We start from the raw sequence: 14,263 nt of genomic DNA, 5'->3' as shown, positions 1-14,263 counted from the left end.
TGATAGTGAAACTACCATGAATACCAAATGTATGGAGTATAGAAAAGCAATTATAAGTGATCAGTTATCTACCTGGGAATGACAATGAAATTGGGCTTGTCTTCATGACAACAGTGAAAGCCAGGAAATAGTGAGCCGAGAGGAACTATATATGCAGAATTCTATACTCAGGGCAACTGTCTTTCAAGTAGGTATTAAATAAAGGCAACTTCTGACAAACAAAACAACAGAGAACCTAAAACCAATAGCTTCTCACTAAAAGTCTTATCTAATAAAAGTCTTATCTAGACTAACAGGGAACTAATCCGAGGTGAAATGTCCGAGATGCACGAAGCAATGGCAGGAATGATCACCAATGACCATTGTGAGGTAGGGCTGTTGCTACATAATAGAAATAATGGAGAAAATGTGTGGCACTCAGGCGATCCTCCAGGACATATCTTGGCATGTAGTTACAGGTGCCACGTCCTATAAAGGACAGAAATTTAAGTCTCATATGCCTCAGTGATGAAGTTCTGGTTCACTTAGCAGAATGTGAGCTGATGGTGAAGGGAAGCTCTAACGGGTCTCAGGGAAGGGAGCTGAGGCATAGAAGTTACAGTCTAGAGACTGATCATAGCAGCAACAGCTGTTAAGTCCCACCAGCCTTGGTTTTGTAGCTTGTGGCAGACACAGAGAGAAACTGCCAAGATTCTGCTTTAGTAAGACCTGCTGCCCAGGTGGCGCTAGTGGTAAAGAACCTGCCTGCTAATGCAGGGTTCACTCCCTGGTCGGGAAGATCCCCTGGAGGAGGGCAATGGCAACCCACTCCAGTATTCTTGCCTGGGGAACTCCATGGACCGAGGAGCCTGGTGGGCTACAGTCATGGGGTTGCAAAGAGTCAGACACGACTGAAGCGAGAGCACAAATGCACGCTACCCAGATGCAGGGCGTGCAGTTGGCAGACAGCTTCCAGCTGTTAGCTCCTTCAGTGTCTGCCTCAGGTGCAGGGAGCAACCTTGCCGAGGTCATGTCCCTCTAAGGACAGACTGTACCACTGCTTAAGTGGGACAGTCATATAGGGCCTGGCTGTTCTGGCCTGATGTGGGACAACTCTGATGGTCTAGACTCACTCCAGGGCTTCCTCTGGATTGTCCACAGCTTTGTCAGGCCTGCGTCAGAGTTTGACTCCACAGGAAGTCGCCAGGCCTTATACCACTTTTCTTCTAAGGAGCAAGTGTCTTTTAACTTCATGGCTGCAGTCACCATCTGCAGTGATTTTGAAGCCTAAGAGAATAAAGTCTGTCACTGTTTCCATTGTTTCCCCATCTATTTGCCATGAAGTGATGGGACCGGGAGAAGGAGAGGGTGGGATGATTTGATAGAATGGCATTGAAACATATGTATTACCATATGTAAAACAGATAATCAGCGTGAATTTGATGTCGGAAGCAGGGCTCCCAAAGCCGGTGCTCTGTGACAACCAGAGGGATAGGTTGTGAAAGGGGAAGGGAGGGGGTTCAGGATGGAGGGGACAGTATGGTCAATTCATATTGATATATCACAAAAATCATCATAATATTGTAATTACCCTCCAATTAAAATAAATTTTCTAAAAGACAATAAAAATAATTTTTTAAAACCCACAGACTTGGAGAGAAGATTAAATATAGATATGACAAGGACTAGTCCCCAAGATATATTAAAAACTCCCGGCATTGGTGGTTGTTCAGTTGCTAAGTCCTATCTGACTCTTTGTGACCCTATGGACTTAGTCCACCAGCCTCTGTCCATGGGATTTCCCAGGAAAGAATACTGTCATTGCCTCCTTCAGGGCATATTCCCAACCCAGGGATCAAGCCCGAGTCTTCTGCTCTGGAGGCTCATTCTTTACCCCTGAGCCACCTGGGAAACCCATTAAAAACTCCTACTACTTAATAAAAAATATAATTTAAAATGAGCAAAAAGTCTTGATCAAACACTTCATATAAGAAAATACATTAAATGTTTAAAACATTCATCATTAACCATCAGGGAAATGCCAACTAAAATCACATGGATGCATGCATACTAAGTTGCTTCAGCCATGTCCTACTCTTTGCAAGCTATGGACTGTAGCCTGCCAGGCTCCTCTGTCCATGGGATTCTCTAGGCAAGAATACTGGAGTGGGTTGCCATGCCCTCTTCCAGGGGATCTTCCCAACCCAGGGACTGAACCCATGTGTCTTACATCCACCTGTACTGGCACACAGGTTGTTTACCACCAGCACCACCAGGAAAGCCCCCAAATCATGTGTATATTTCACCAGAAACCAACCAAAAAAAAGCTTAAATTAGAAAGGCTGACTACACCAAATGTTGGTGAGACATGGAGCAAACAGAACTCTCAAACACTGTTGGTAGATCCATCAAATGATATAACCCTTTTGGAAAAAATGTGACAATTTCTTATAAAACTTATGCCTACTATGATCTAATAATTCCAATACTAAATATTCCCAAGATAAATAAAAATATTATGTGCCAAAGAATTTTTACAAGAACGTTTATGGTAGCTTTATTACTAATAGTCCCAAACTGGAAACAACCCAACAGAATGGATAAGTAAGTGGAACATATTCATACAACAGTATATTAGTATATTACTCAACAATAAAAAGAAAATAAATTATTGATACATGAACAACATGGATGAATCTCAAAAACATGCTGAATGAAGTAATTGTGACACAAAATCTTGTATACCATTTGATTCCATTTATGCAGTGTTTTACAAAGCAGAACAGAGGTTAACAAGTAGAAAAGTGGGGACAAGAATGACTGGAAAGGAACATGAGGTAGTTTGCTAGGGGTTTGGTAATACTCTATGTTTGAACAGGGATTTGGATTACACAGCAGTTTCACTTTATCAAAATTCACCAAATGACACTTACTATTTCAGCATATAGAATTACCTCAAAAGAAAAAGAGAAAGTAAGTCAAATTCTGAACTCTAGTTAATGATATGCATGCTAAAGCATTTATGGTGAAGTATACTGATGTCTTTTTTTGAAATGCATTAATGGATTGATGGATCTATAGATAAGCCATGTATGTATACTAAAAAGTTAACAGTAAAATTCAGGTGTGAACATGGAAAAACAGACTGGTTCCAAATAGGAAAAGGAGTATGTCAAGGCTGTATATTGTCACCCTGCTTATTTAACTCATATGAAGAGTATATCATGAGAAACGCTGGGCTGGAAGAAGCACAAGCTGGAATTAAGATTGCCGGGAGAAATATCAATAACCTAAGATATGCAGATGACACCACCCTTATGGCAGAAAGTGAAGAGGAACTAAAAAGCCTCTTGATGAAAGTGAAAGAGGAGAGTGAAAAAGCTGGCTTAAAGTTTAACATTCAGAAAACTAAGATCATGGCATCTGGTGCCATCACCTCATGGGAAATAGATGGGAAGACAGTGGAAACAGTGTCAGACTTTATTTTTGGGGGCTCCAAAATCACTGCAGATGATGACTGCAGCCATGAAATTAAAAGACGCTTACTCTTTGGAAGGAAAGTTATGACCAACCTAGATAGCATATTAAAAAGCAGAGACATTACATTGCCAACAAAGGTTCGTCTGGTCAAGGCTATGGTTTTTCCAGTGGTCATGTATGGATGTGAGAGTCGGACTCTTAAGAAAGCTGAGCGCCGAAAAATTGATGCTTTTGAACTGTGGTGTTGGAGAAGACTCTTGAGAGTCCCTAGGACTGCAAGGAGATCCAGCCAGTCCATCCTGAAGGAGTTAAGTCCTGGGTGTTCATTGGAAGGACTGATGCTGAAGCTGCAACTCCAATACTTTGGCCACCTCATGTGAAGGGTTGACTCATTGGAAAAGACCCTGATGCTGGGAGGGATTGGGGGCAGGAGGAGAAGGGGACGACAGAGGATGAGATGACTGGATGGCATGAGTTTGAGTAGACTCCGGGAGTTTGTGATGGACAGGGAGGCCTGGCATGCTGCAGTTCATGGGGTCGCAAAAAGTTGGACACGACTGAGCAATTGAACTGAACTGAACTGATACTGATGTCTTTTTTTGAAATGCATTAATGGATTGATGGATCTATAGATAAGCCATGTATGTATACTAAAAAGTTAACAGTAAAATTCAGGTGTGATTATACAGTGAAAGTGAGTGAAAGTCACTCAGTTGTGTCCAACTCTTTGTGACCCCATGGACTATACAGTCCATGGAATTCTCTAGGCCAGAGTACTAGAGTGGTACAGAGCCTTTCCCTTCTCCAGGGGATCTTCCCAACCCAGGGATCAAACCCATGTTTGCAGGCAGATTCTTTACCAGCTGAGCCACAAGGGAAGCCCAAGAATACTGGAGTGGGTAGCCTATCCCTTCTCCAGCAGATTTTCCCAACCCAGAAATTGAACCAGGGTCTCCTGCATTGCAGGCAGATTCTTTACCAACTGAGCTATCAGGGAAGCCCGTGATTGTATAGATGTTAATCATAAAATTCTTTCAGTTTTGTTGTAAAGAAATTTATTTCTAAATTAAATGAATGCTGCAAAACATTTGAAAATTGTTATAGTAAGCAGCAAAATACCTATGAAGTTAAAAACATTAAATAATAAGACAAAAATTAAAAATCACTAGAATTGATTCATGAATAAATTTAAAAAATACACAACTAATTATTAAAAGAAATAAACTGGTAATCAAAATTTTTCCTCCACAACAACAAAAAGACAAGAAACCTTTAAAATTTTTAAGATGAGTTTTATAAAACCCTCAAGGAAGTGACAAGCTTTTTTATGCAAATATTTTTTAAAAAATTAAAAGATGACAAGATCAAATGTCAAATCTATAAAGACAAAAAATAGATTAGTGACTGCCTAGGGCCAGGGTTGGGGGTTAGGAATAGAGAGTGACAGCCATGGGTATGGGGTTTATTTTAGAATGATGAAAACATTTTGAGGTTGGGTTATATAGTAATGGTTGCACAATTCTGTGAACATGCTCAAAACCACTGAATTGTACACTTTGAATAGGCAAACTTTGTGATGTGTGAAATATCTCAATAATGTTGTTGAAAAAAACAAACCACATGACTGCAACAAAAAACTGACACTATCTCACTTATGAACGTCAATAGGAAATTCCTAAGTTAAACAGTGGCAAAAGTTAATTCAAATTTTACTACTCTACCTAAGTAGGGTGATTTCAGGAATGTAACAATTCTTCAACACAAGAACACCTAGCAATACAATTTATTATTAAAAACCTAAACAGTAAAAGCCATATAATTATTTCAATAAATTTACTTTTTTATTTGACATGTATTTATTGCAAGCTTATCATGTAACAGATAAAACATATTCATAAACAAAAGAGAAAAAGTCCTGGTCCTCAATAGAAAAAGCACCTGATAAAACCTGACATCAATTCTTATCAAAATACTGTTAGAAGAAACCTCTTATAATAAGTTAAAGGTGTTGATCAGAAACAGAATAATCATTCTTAATGCTGAAATATTAGAAGCTTTCTTACTGATCCCAATAGAAAGATGTTTGTAGCAGACCTCTACTACACTAACTTTAAAAACGAAATATATAAGAACTGTGTGGAAAAAGAAAAAAATTGCTTTCCCTTATGTATGACAAAATAATTAAAATGTAATTTTAAAAATCCAATAATATGTATAAATGAGCCGTTAGAACTAGGAAGATAGTTTAACGAGATACAAGTTCAACAAGGTACAAGATTTATGTACAAATACTACAGCATGACTATACATTAGAAATAACCAAGTAACTGAATTGTTAATTCACAATAGAAACAGTGGAAGGTATCTGATAATGTATCTAACAAAATCTGTGTGTGACCTTTAGTAAAACAATTTTCACCAATGCCAACAGCAGATCAACCTTGGTGAGTGAAAATGTTATTGAACCTGTGTATAATCACCACTTTGCAGTCACAGTCACACTTTTTGTGAGTCTATAGACCAGAACTAGGCTCACCAGGAAGGAAGAGACCGGCACTCACACAATAGGCTATTCTATTCATAGAATTATTTCAAACTACTTTGGCAGTGGGGTCCCTCTGGTGAAAATTCATCCTAGATATATTCTGTTTCTCTGCTCATGACTTGAACATTCCAACATATTTACTGTGCAGCAAATAAGCTTGAAACTATTTTAATATTCTCGAAAAAGTAGTGAAGATGCCAGATGTCACTGCTCTCTTTTGAGTTTATATTCTCTGCTCCTGGGAAGTACAAAGTGAATGGAGGGATTACAACTGATAGTTTGTAAATAAATAAAAAACTAAACAGTAATTTCAGAAAGAAGCAATAACTGACTTTTGACATGATAATTTTAATCCATACGCCTCTCCTAAGTCTTCTTCTCACTAGCATTCTAACTGTGTTCATGATCCAAAGGGCTTTTGCTAAAATTCTTTCGGTTTCTTCTTGGGGTTTGTCACAGGCCCTGTACGGCACTTGCTCTGCCACTGACTTCCTCACATCCTGCCTTTTCTGGGCTCAGGGGCAGATCTATTTGTCCAGCAGTGTGTACAAGCCAGGGCTCCCTCGATAGCTCAGTGGCAAAGAATCTGCCTGCAATGCAAGAGACACAGGAGATGCAGGATAAATCCCCGGGCTGGGAAGATCCCCTGGAAGAGGGCACAGCAACCCACTCCAGTATTCTTGCCTGGAGAGTCCCATGGACAGAGGAGCCTGGCAGGCTGCAGTCCATAGGGTCGCAAAGAGTCAGACACGACTGAAGTGACTGAGCATGTACACATACACATGTATGAACCAGGAAATCTTTTGTCATGGGGCTCCCACAAAGCTGGAGATGGTTGGGCATTAGGTAAATGGTTTGAAGGTAGGATAAACAAATGCGTTACTTGTAATCTCTATTGGAACATGTAGATTCAATAAAATAAACAATTTCAAATATGTTAAGAAGGTGAATGATCTGGCATTGGCCATGTGCTCATTCCTGTACCAGCCACTGTGTCAAAAAGGATATGTGAGTAATGAGAAGAGATGGGGAAGATTTGGGGACACTGTGATTAACAATCTCTATGAGACTGCAGTTGGAGTTTAGTTACTGGAAAAATGGTAAAGAATGCCTAAGAACATAATAACAATACCTACCATACTTTACGTAATAAATTAAATATTTTTGTAAGAAGAATTGCAAGATAAAAGGTTCATCTAGCCACCTTCCTCTAACTAGGATGAAACTGGTATCATTCCATAAAACATCTTCACCTTTTCTCAAGTATTTTCAAGAAAAAATGTATGACATCTTGCAGATCCTTATATCACAGAATTCTTCTAAATATTCAGGCATTATTTATTGCAATTCTACCCAAGTTCCTCATCATTCTGATTTTTTTATCTATGATTTGAAACACTAGAAACATCTTCTCAGCATTCTTCTCACAGCTGCCTTCACCTCCTTGTTCTTCAGGCTGTAGATGAGAGGATTCAGCATGGGAGTGACCACACTATACTGCAAGGAGAAGATCAGCTCTTGAATGGATCCTGAATTTGGCATGAGATAGCGGAGTAAACCTGAGCCATAGAAGAAGATCACTGCAGTAAGGTGGGAGGAACAGGTAGAAAAGGCCTTACTTCTGCCTTTGGTAGAGCTGATGCTCAGGATGGTGAACAAAATGTGAACATAGGAGAAAAATATCAAGAGGAAATTTCCAAAGAAATGCAGGAGGCTGGAGCAGAGCAGGGCAGTAAAGCTTGCAGACACATCTGAACAAGACAAAGGGTAAAGAGAGGGCAGCTCACAGCTGAAGTGGTGGATATTTTGAGCCTCACAGAAGTCTAAGTTGAGAGCTACAAGGATATTGATGAGAGCATCCAGAAAAGCCAAGCCCCATGAGCCCCCCACCAGCCCCATACACAGCTGTCTGTTCATCACCTGGCCATAGAGCAGAGGAGAAGTGATGGCAACATAGCGGTCATAGGCCATGACAGCAAGTAGGCAGGATTCTGTGCCTCCAGTGGCAAACACAAAGAAGACCTGAGCCATGCAGCCCTCTACTGAGATGGTTTTCTTCTCAGACAGGAGGTTCTCCAATAGCTTGGGTACAGTTACAGAAGAGTGGCAGAGATCCAGAAAGGACAACTGTTGCAGGAAAAAGTACATGGGGATGTGAAGCTGAAAATCCACCCTGATCACCAGCAGCAGCATCAGGTTCCCCATCAGGGTCAGGATGTAAATAACAAAGAACAGCACAAAGAGCAGAGCCTGGATTTGGGGATCAGCAGACAGCCCGAGGAGAACAAACTCAGAGACAACACTGTGGTTTCTCATTGCCTCTGGTATTTTCTTGGGACTGCAAGAAAAAAATCAGGTGAAATATTTTCTGATGCATAACAAATATCCAAGTGTTTTAACCCTCTCCACCCACAAAGCTTTATGCCTACTCAAAAATGTAAGTTCTGAAATGATAAACTTCCTCAAGTCTCTAAGTTTACCAAAACCTGTAATAATTTTTTTCGTGGGATCCCAAAAAGTGAAAAGTGAAGTTGGTCAGCTGTGTCCAACTCTTTTCAACCCCATAGACTGTAGCCTACAGGCTTCTCCATCCACAGGATTTTCCAGGCAAGAGTACTGGAGTGGGTTGCCTTTTCCTTCTCCAGGGAATCTTCCCGACTCAGGAATCAAACCCGGGTCTCCCACATTGCAGGCAGACGCTTTACCCTCTGAGCCACCAGGGATGCCAACCCTAGATCAACTTGGGTTGTGGGATCCCAACCCTAGATCAACTCCCTCTCCACTTTTTTTTGTTCTTTCTTTAATGTCTTACAGTATACTTGCTACTGTTTTATTATTAAAGTTACTTGAAGATGTTTGTGAACTGTTGATAATAAACTAGTAAAGAGGGAGAAATTACAGGAGGAATAAGAGAAAACTGCAGCAATGGTGTCTGAGAGCAGCTGGGTCTCAGAGCAGAAGCAGAGCATGGCCAAAGGCAGGAGAGAGGGTGTACGTCACCAAACATGCATGAAGTAAGTAGATTTGGTTTTAAAAAGGAATCTGCCATAAAAAAATGGCTTTTATTTTTCACTATTTAAATAGGGTCAATAATGGAAAGTGAAGAGGGGTAGTGGCTGGAGATTTGCAGAGTGAGGAGAAAGGGAATTAATTAAAGAGACAGGAAATTAATTAAAGAGAAAGGGGCACAGCAATATTCCAGATGTTATATAGGTGATCATAGGAAACTGTGACCAATATGGGCACAACCTCTGCTCATAATCTCAATGCTCAATCTCTTGTGTAACCTATTCAGGTACATCTCTTGTCTGTGCCTTCATGCCATTTGTAAATAAAGAGTACCCTCTAACTTTATAAATATTGACCTTCTCTTTCTCTATTCTCAACTGACGACTGAAATTACAACCCAAGACTCAGGATAACCCTTCAACACTATTGACTCCACCATCTCAACCTTTCCTGTCCTGCTCAATATCTTGTGTTCACAGTGAAAGATCCACCACGCAGTTTCTCAGAGGAATTATGATTTCTCTACCATGTTTATCCAAAAAAACACCCAGAACCAGAGCTATTCTTAAAAATCAAGTTCATATTATCTGTACTTCTCACCTAGTTGAGGAACAACTAGCACAGAATTAAACAGAAGCTTCTTTTTTAATCCAGTGATCCAGAAGATGACTAAGTCTGAAGGTCAGTGTGAATTTTCAGCATTAAGATGGAGTCTGAAAATTCCTGTTCGATACAGACCTCTTCCTTGATTTCTAGAAGATGAAAATAAAAAGGGTAAGTTGTATATATTATTTATAAAAACCTCAAACCTTCCTCTCATGTGGGGATTATAATAATTTTACAATATTAACACCTGTTTTTTTTTTTCTTTTACTCACCACTGTAGCTCTAGCTATAGCAATCTGGATTCATCTTGAAAACATTGCATCATTGGCAGAAGACATTGGAAAATCAAGTCATGAAACCCCATTATATTTTGGAGGGCAGCAAAAAGGAAGGTCCCCTCCATTTTGGTGCCCTCTATTTTACTCATTTACTCATCTCTAAATGGAGTCCTACTTACCAGCAATAGAAATTCCTTAAACTTTGGGGAAACTTATTCTCCTATAAATAAAAGCCAAAGAGTAAAAATTTTGCATAGGGCATTTTTATGAAGGACAAACCTAGAAACTGTGCCCTATCAGGAGCCATACTTCCTCACAGATAGAGGTGTAGTGAGTTAGTTACTTCTGGTCACAGAAGTAAATAAAATCACTTATTTTGTTTACCTGGTGCTACAAATTCACTGCCCTTGATGCTTCATTTATTCAGAATTGATGCTTCAGATTCCAAATTGAGAATGTAAATAGCTCTGAGAATGGTACCACTATAAGTTTTCATTTGTTATCACAATTAGATGGAGTTGGCTGACTAGATCACTTCCAAAGACAGTCTGAGAAGAGTTCATTCTAGAATGAGACATACAAAAGTACCTAGCATTGCCCCAAAAGAGTTGCTCAAAACTGTTACTTAAAAATGGGCTCCCTCAAAAGCACAATGAGGTATCATCTGACGCTGGTCAAAATAGCTGTCCTCAAAATGTCTACAAACAATAAATACCGGAGAGGGTGCGGAGAAAAGGGAATCCTCTTACACTGCTGGTGGGAATGCAAACTAGTATAGCCACTATGGAGAATGGTGTGGAGATTCCTTTAAAAACTGGAAATAGAACTGCCATATGACCCAGCAATCCCACTGCTGGGCATACACACTGAGGAAACCAGAATCAAAAGAGACACGTGTACCCCAGTGTTCATCACAGCACTGTTTACAATAGCTGGGACATGGAAGCAACCTAGACGTCCATCAGCAGATGAAGGGATAATGAAGTTGTAGTACACATACCCAATGGAATATTACTCAGCTATAAAAAAGAACACATTTGAGTCAGTTCTAATGAGGTGGATGAAACTGGAGTCTATTATACACAGTGAAGTAAGTCAGAACAAGAAACACCAATACAGTATATTAACACATATATATGAAATTTAGAAAGACAGTAACGATGATACTATATGCAAGGCAGCAAAAGAGACACAGATATAAAGAACAGACTTTTGGAATATGTAGGAGAAGGTGAGGTTGGGATGATTTGAGAGAATAGCATTGAAACATGTAAATTACCATATGTAAAATAGGTGACCAGTGCAAATTTGATGCACAAAGCAGGACACTCAAAGCTGGTGCTCTGGGACAACCCAGAGTTGGGCAGGAGGTGGGCAGGGGGCTTTCAGGATGGGGGGACACATGTGCACCTATGGATGATTCATGTCGATGTATGGCAATAGCCACCATAATATTGTAAAGGAATTATCCTCCAATTAAAATTAATTAATTTAAAAAGGAACTCATCATTTATCATAGCCAAGCTAAATTCCAACTGTAGACAAAATAGCCTGCTTATACAGGCTAATGGATAAAGACCACTAATACATGCCCTTTTAAGAATAAAAAGATTCTAACAATGTATTTTTGATCTGTTTCAAAGTAAACTAAATAAAAGAGTTGAACGATTTAAAAAAAAAATGGTCTTCTCTGGTGGCTCAGATGGTATAGAATCTGCTTCCAATGCAAGAGACTTAACAATTAAAGTAAATGCACAAATGAGTGAATGAGTAAGTAAATAGAGGAAAATCAGAAAGAGAATAATCTAGGGCTTTATTACTCATAGAGATCAGATCTGATTAGGGACTGAGGGACTAGGGACTGAGACATCCTGCATGTGCATGAAACCAGATAAGGAAAGGACACTGGAGAAAAGTGCTGCCAACTGGAGACATTTGCCCCAATGCAAAGTTCTGTGCCCTGAACTTGCACATGCCTACAAGTATATAATTACTGGGAATACCTGTAATTAAAGGTAGAATTAGTTTCTGCACCCTATACATTTGGAGGGCTTGGAGAGGGTTATTTTTGAGTCATGAGGTGCCTGAAATCTATCATTTTCCTGATCCCCTCTCACCTCTCATAGACAGCTCTTAGGCACTAACCTCCCCAAACTTCCAGGTTTCTGGTATAACGTGGGCTTTGAGCACCAGAAACAAGCAGTATAGTAAGATTTACGGAAACTCTTGTTATAATTGTCTCATATGTGAAATGAAAGCTAAAAATAATCACCCTGGAATGTTGTCAGGACCTAACTTACTAACTGAAATGTGGTATTGAAGACAACTGAGGTGCTGAAGAATCATTAGATCCTCCTTTCTTCACCTCTAACCTGAGTGTTTAACTTCTCAAAAAGGAGGACAAAAGTAATTACGGGGAACAAACCAACATTCTATGTAACAGAAATTAGTACCAGGTTGGAGAGACTCGGGGATGGGGGCACTACTTCAGCCCAGGGGAACAAAGGCAAGATGAGAGACCTGCAGGAGAAAGGCGGGGCCTGACAAGGGGATGGTGAGGGGCGGCTGGAACTGAGGGGAAATGGCTCCTACCCAGGGAACGAAAGAGCAGGAAGAAGCATCAGAACACGGAAAACATTACCAAGTTTCTCTGTTCCTGGAGCATATTACAGCCTGTTTTTCTGAGCTGGTTGGCCTGGCTCTGAGCACAGGAGAAACTGACAAGAGAGAAAACACACCACAATTGTTCCATCATGTAAACGGTCATTAATTTCTCTATTAGACATTCTGCCTCACATAAAATGAGATATATAAGCTCAGCCCTTAAAAGCCCCTGCAAATAAAGATATCAGAAAACTCTTCTAAACTCTAATAGCATTTTGCTCTTATCCCTTAAAATGACTTCATAAAATGACAGAGAAAACTTCAAATTTGAGAACTTTAAATTCCTAACAAGTAATAAAGCAACCTCTTTCATACTTCCCGTAGCATAACTGCACACCTGTTTCCTTCCATATCTCTGTTACCATTGACATACTGCTAAGAGCATCATCCTAAAAAAGGATGCTCAGGTCTACCATTCAGAAGGGCATGTGTGTTCAGGTGGCCAATGGGACGACAAGGTGTAACCTACAAGCCCAGGAGGCACTAGGTCCGTCCTGATTGCTGGGAAGCTCAGTCTGAAGCATGCTGTGGACTCGTTAGCTAAAACAGGTTACTGGATGATCCCTCTGGAAATTACCACTGGAGATAAGGGACTCAGAGCTTACCTTTAAATAATTTTGCTAATGTCATCATGCATTTTTCATGATATACATTAAAGACATAATTATTATATATGGCATTATTAGTATGTGATCAATGGTAATTTAAATCTACCTATGTTTGACTCTTTTTTGCTCATTTATTTCCATATCTAGAAAGCTCAATAGCTGAAACTAGATTTCAGTGGACAAGTTTAATAAAAATTAGACAAAGTTGAAGAGATATCAGTGACTCAGAAGACAGGCCAGAAGGAAAACTGGAACTTCCATCTGTGAACGTTTCCTTTCTCCTTGAAAAACTCCTTTTAATTTTCACTTTTGTACAAGTCTTCTCGTGGTGTATTTATTTCACCTTCATTCTAAAGGATGTTTTACTGTGCATAGAATCCTAATGAGGGAAGGTCTTTTTTTTTTTAAACCCAGTCCTTTGAAGATATTACCTCATTGTTTTCTGTCTTCTTGTTAGTCTAATATTTTAGACTTGTCTTTTCTTCTTGCCACTTTCAATATTTTCTCTTTTGATTTTCAGTAATTTTATTACTATGGGTCAAAGTGTGACTTTCTTTTATCATACTTAGGATTTACTTATAGGATTTCTAGGATTTACAGTTGATATATTTTTCAGTTTAGAATATTTTCATTCATTACCTTACATATTGCCCTATTTTCTTCTCTCTCTCTCTTAGTCACTCGGTCGCATTTGACTCTTTGTGACTCTTTCGACTGTAGCCCACTAGGCTCCTCTGTCCATGGGATTCTCCAGGCAAGAATACTAGAGTAGGTTGCCATTTCCTTCTCCAGGGGACCTTCCTGGACCCGGGATTGAACCCACATCTTCCTGTGTCTCCTGTATTGCAGGCAGATTCGTTATCCACTGTGCCACTGGGGAAGGCTATTTTCTTAGGTATCACCTAATTCTCTTCTTTAGAACTCCATGTAAATGTGTATTATCCTTCTCTTTCTATGAATTATTTATCTCATACATTTTTCTTTATTCTCTCTGTGCCTTATTGTATATATTCTCTTCTTACCTGTCCTATAAATTATTAGGATACTCCTCAATACTGTCTAATTTCCTTTAAACTTATCCATTAAAATCTCAT

At 39.5% G+C, this 14,263-nt stretch overlaps 1 protein-coding gene across 1 annotated transcript; it reads right to left on the bottom strand.

Annotated features, from left to right (window-relative positions):
* Positions 1-7,402: 7,402 nt before the first annotated feature.
* On the bottom strand, positions 7,403-8,320 carry LOC110146742 (olfactory receptor 8S1-like). The gene has a single exon (XM_020907705.2). It carries the CDS (start codon positions 8,318-8,320, stop codon positions 7,403-7,405), a length of 918 nt encoding a protein of 305 aa, XP_020763364.2.
* Between the last annotated feature and the right edge of the window lie 5,943 nt (positions 8,321-14,263).

The sequence above is a fragment of the Odocoileus virginianus genome, chromosome 24 (genome assembly GCF_023699985.2).
Source record: "Odocoileus virginianus isolate 20LAN1187 ecotype Illinois chromosome 24, Ovbor_1.2, whole genome shotgun sequence".
NCBI lineage: Eukaryota > Metazoa > Chordata > Mammalia > Artiodactyla > Cervidae > Odocoileus > Odocoileus virginianus.
Note: the sequence above shows the minus strand (reverse complement) of the source record. Positions and strands in the feature narration are given on the sequence as shown.

Bases quoted from the DNA above. Each gene is read 5' to 3' on its own strand.
- LOC110146742 (XM_020907705.2), bottom strand. From the start codon at position 8,320: ATGAGAAACCACAGTGTTGTCTCTGAGTTTGTTCTCCTCGGGCTGTCT.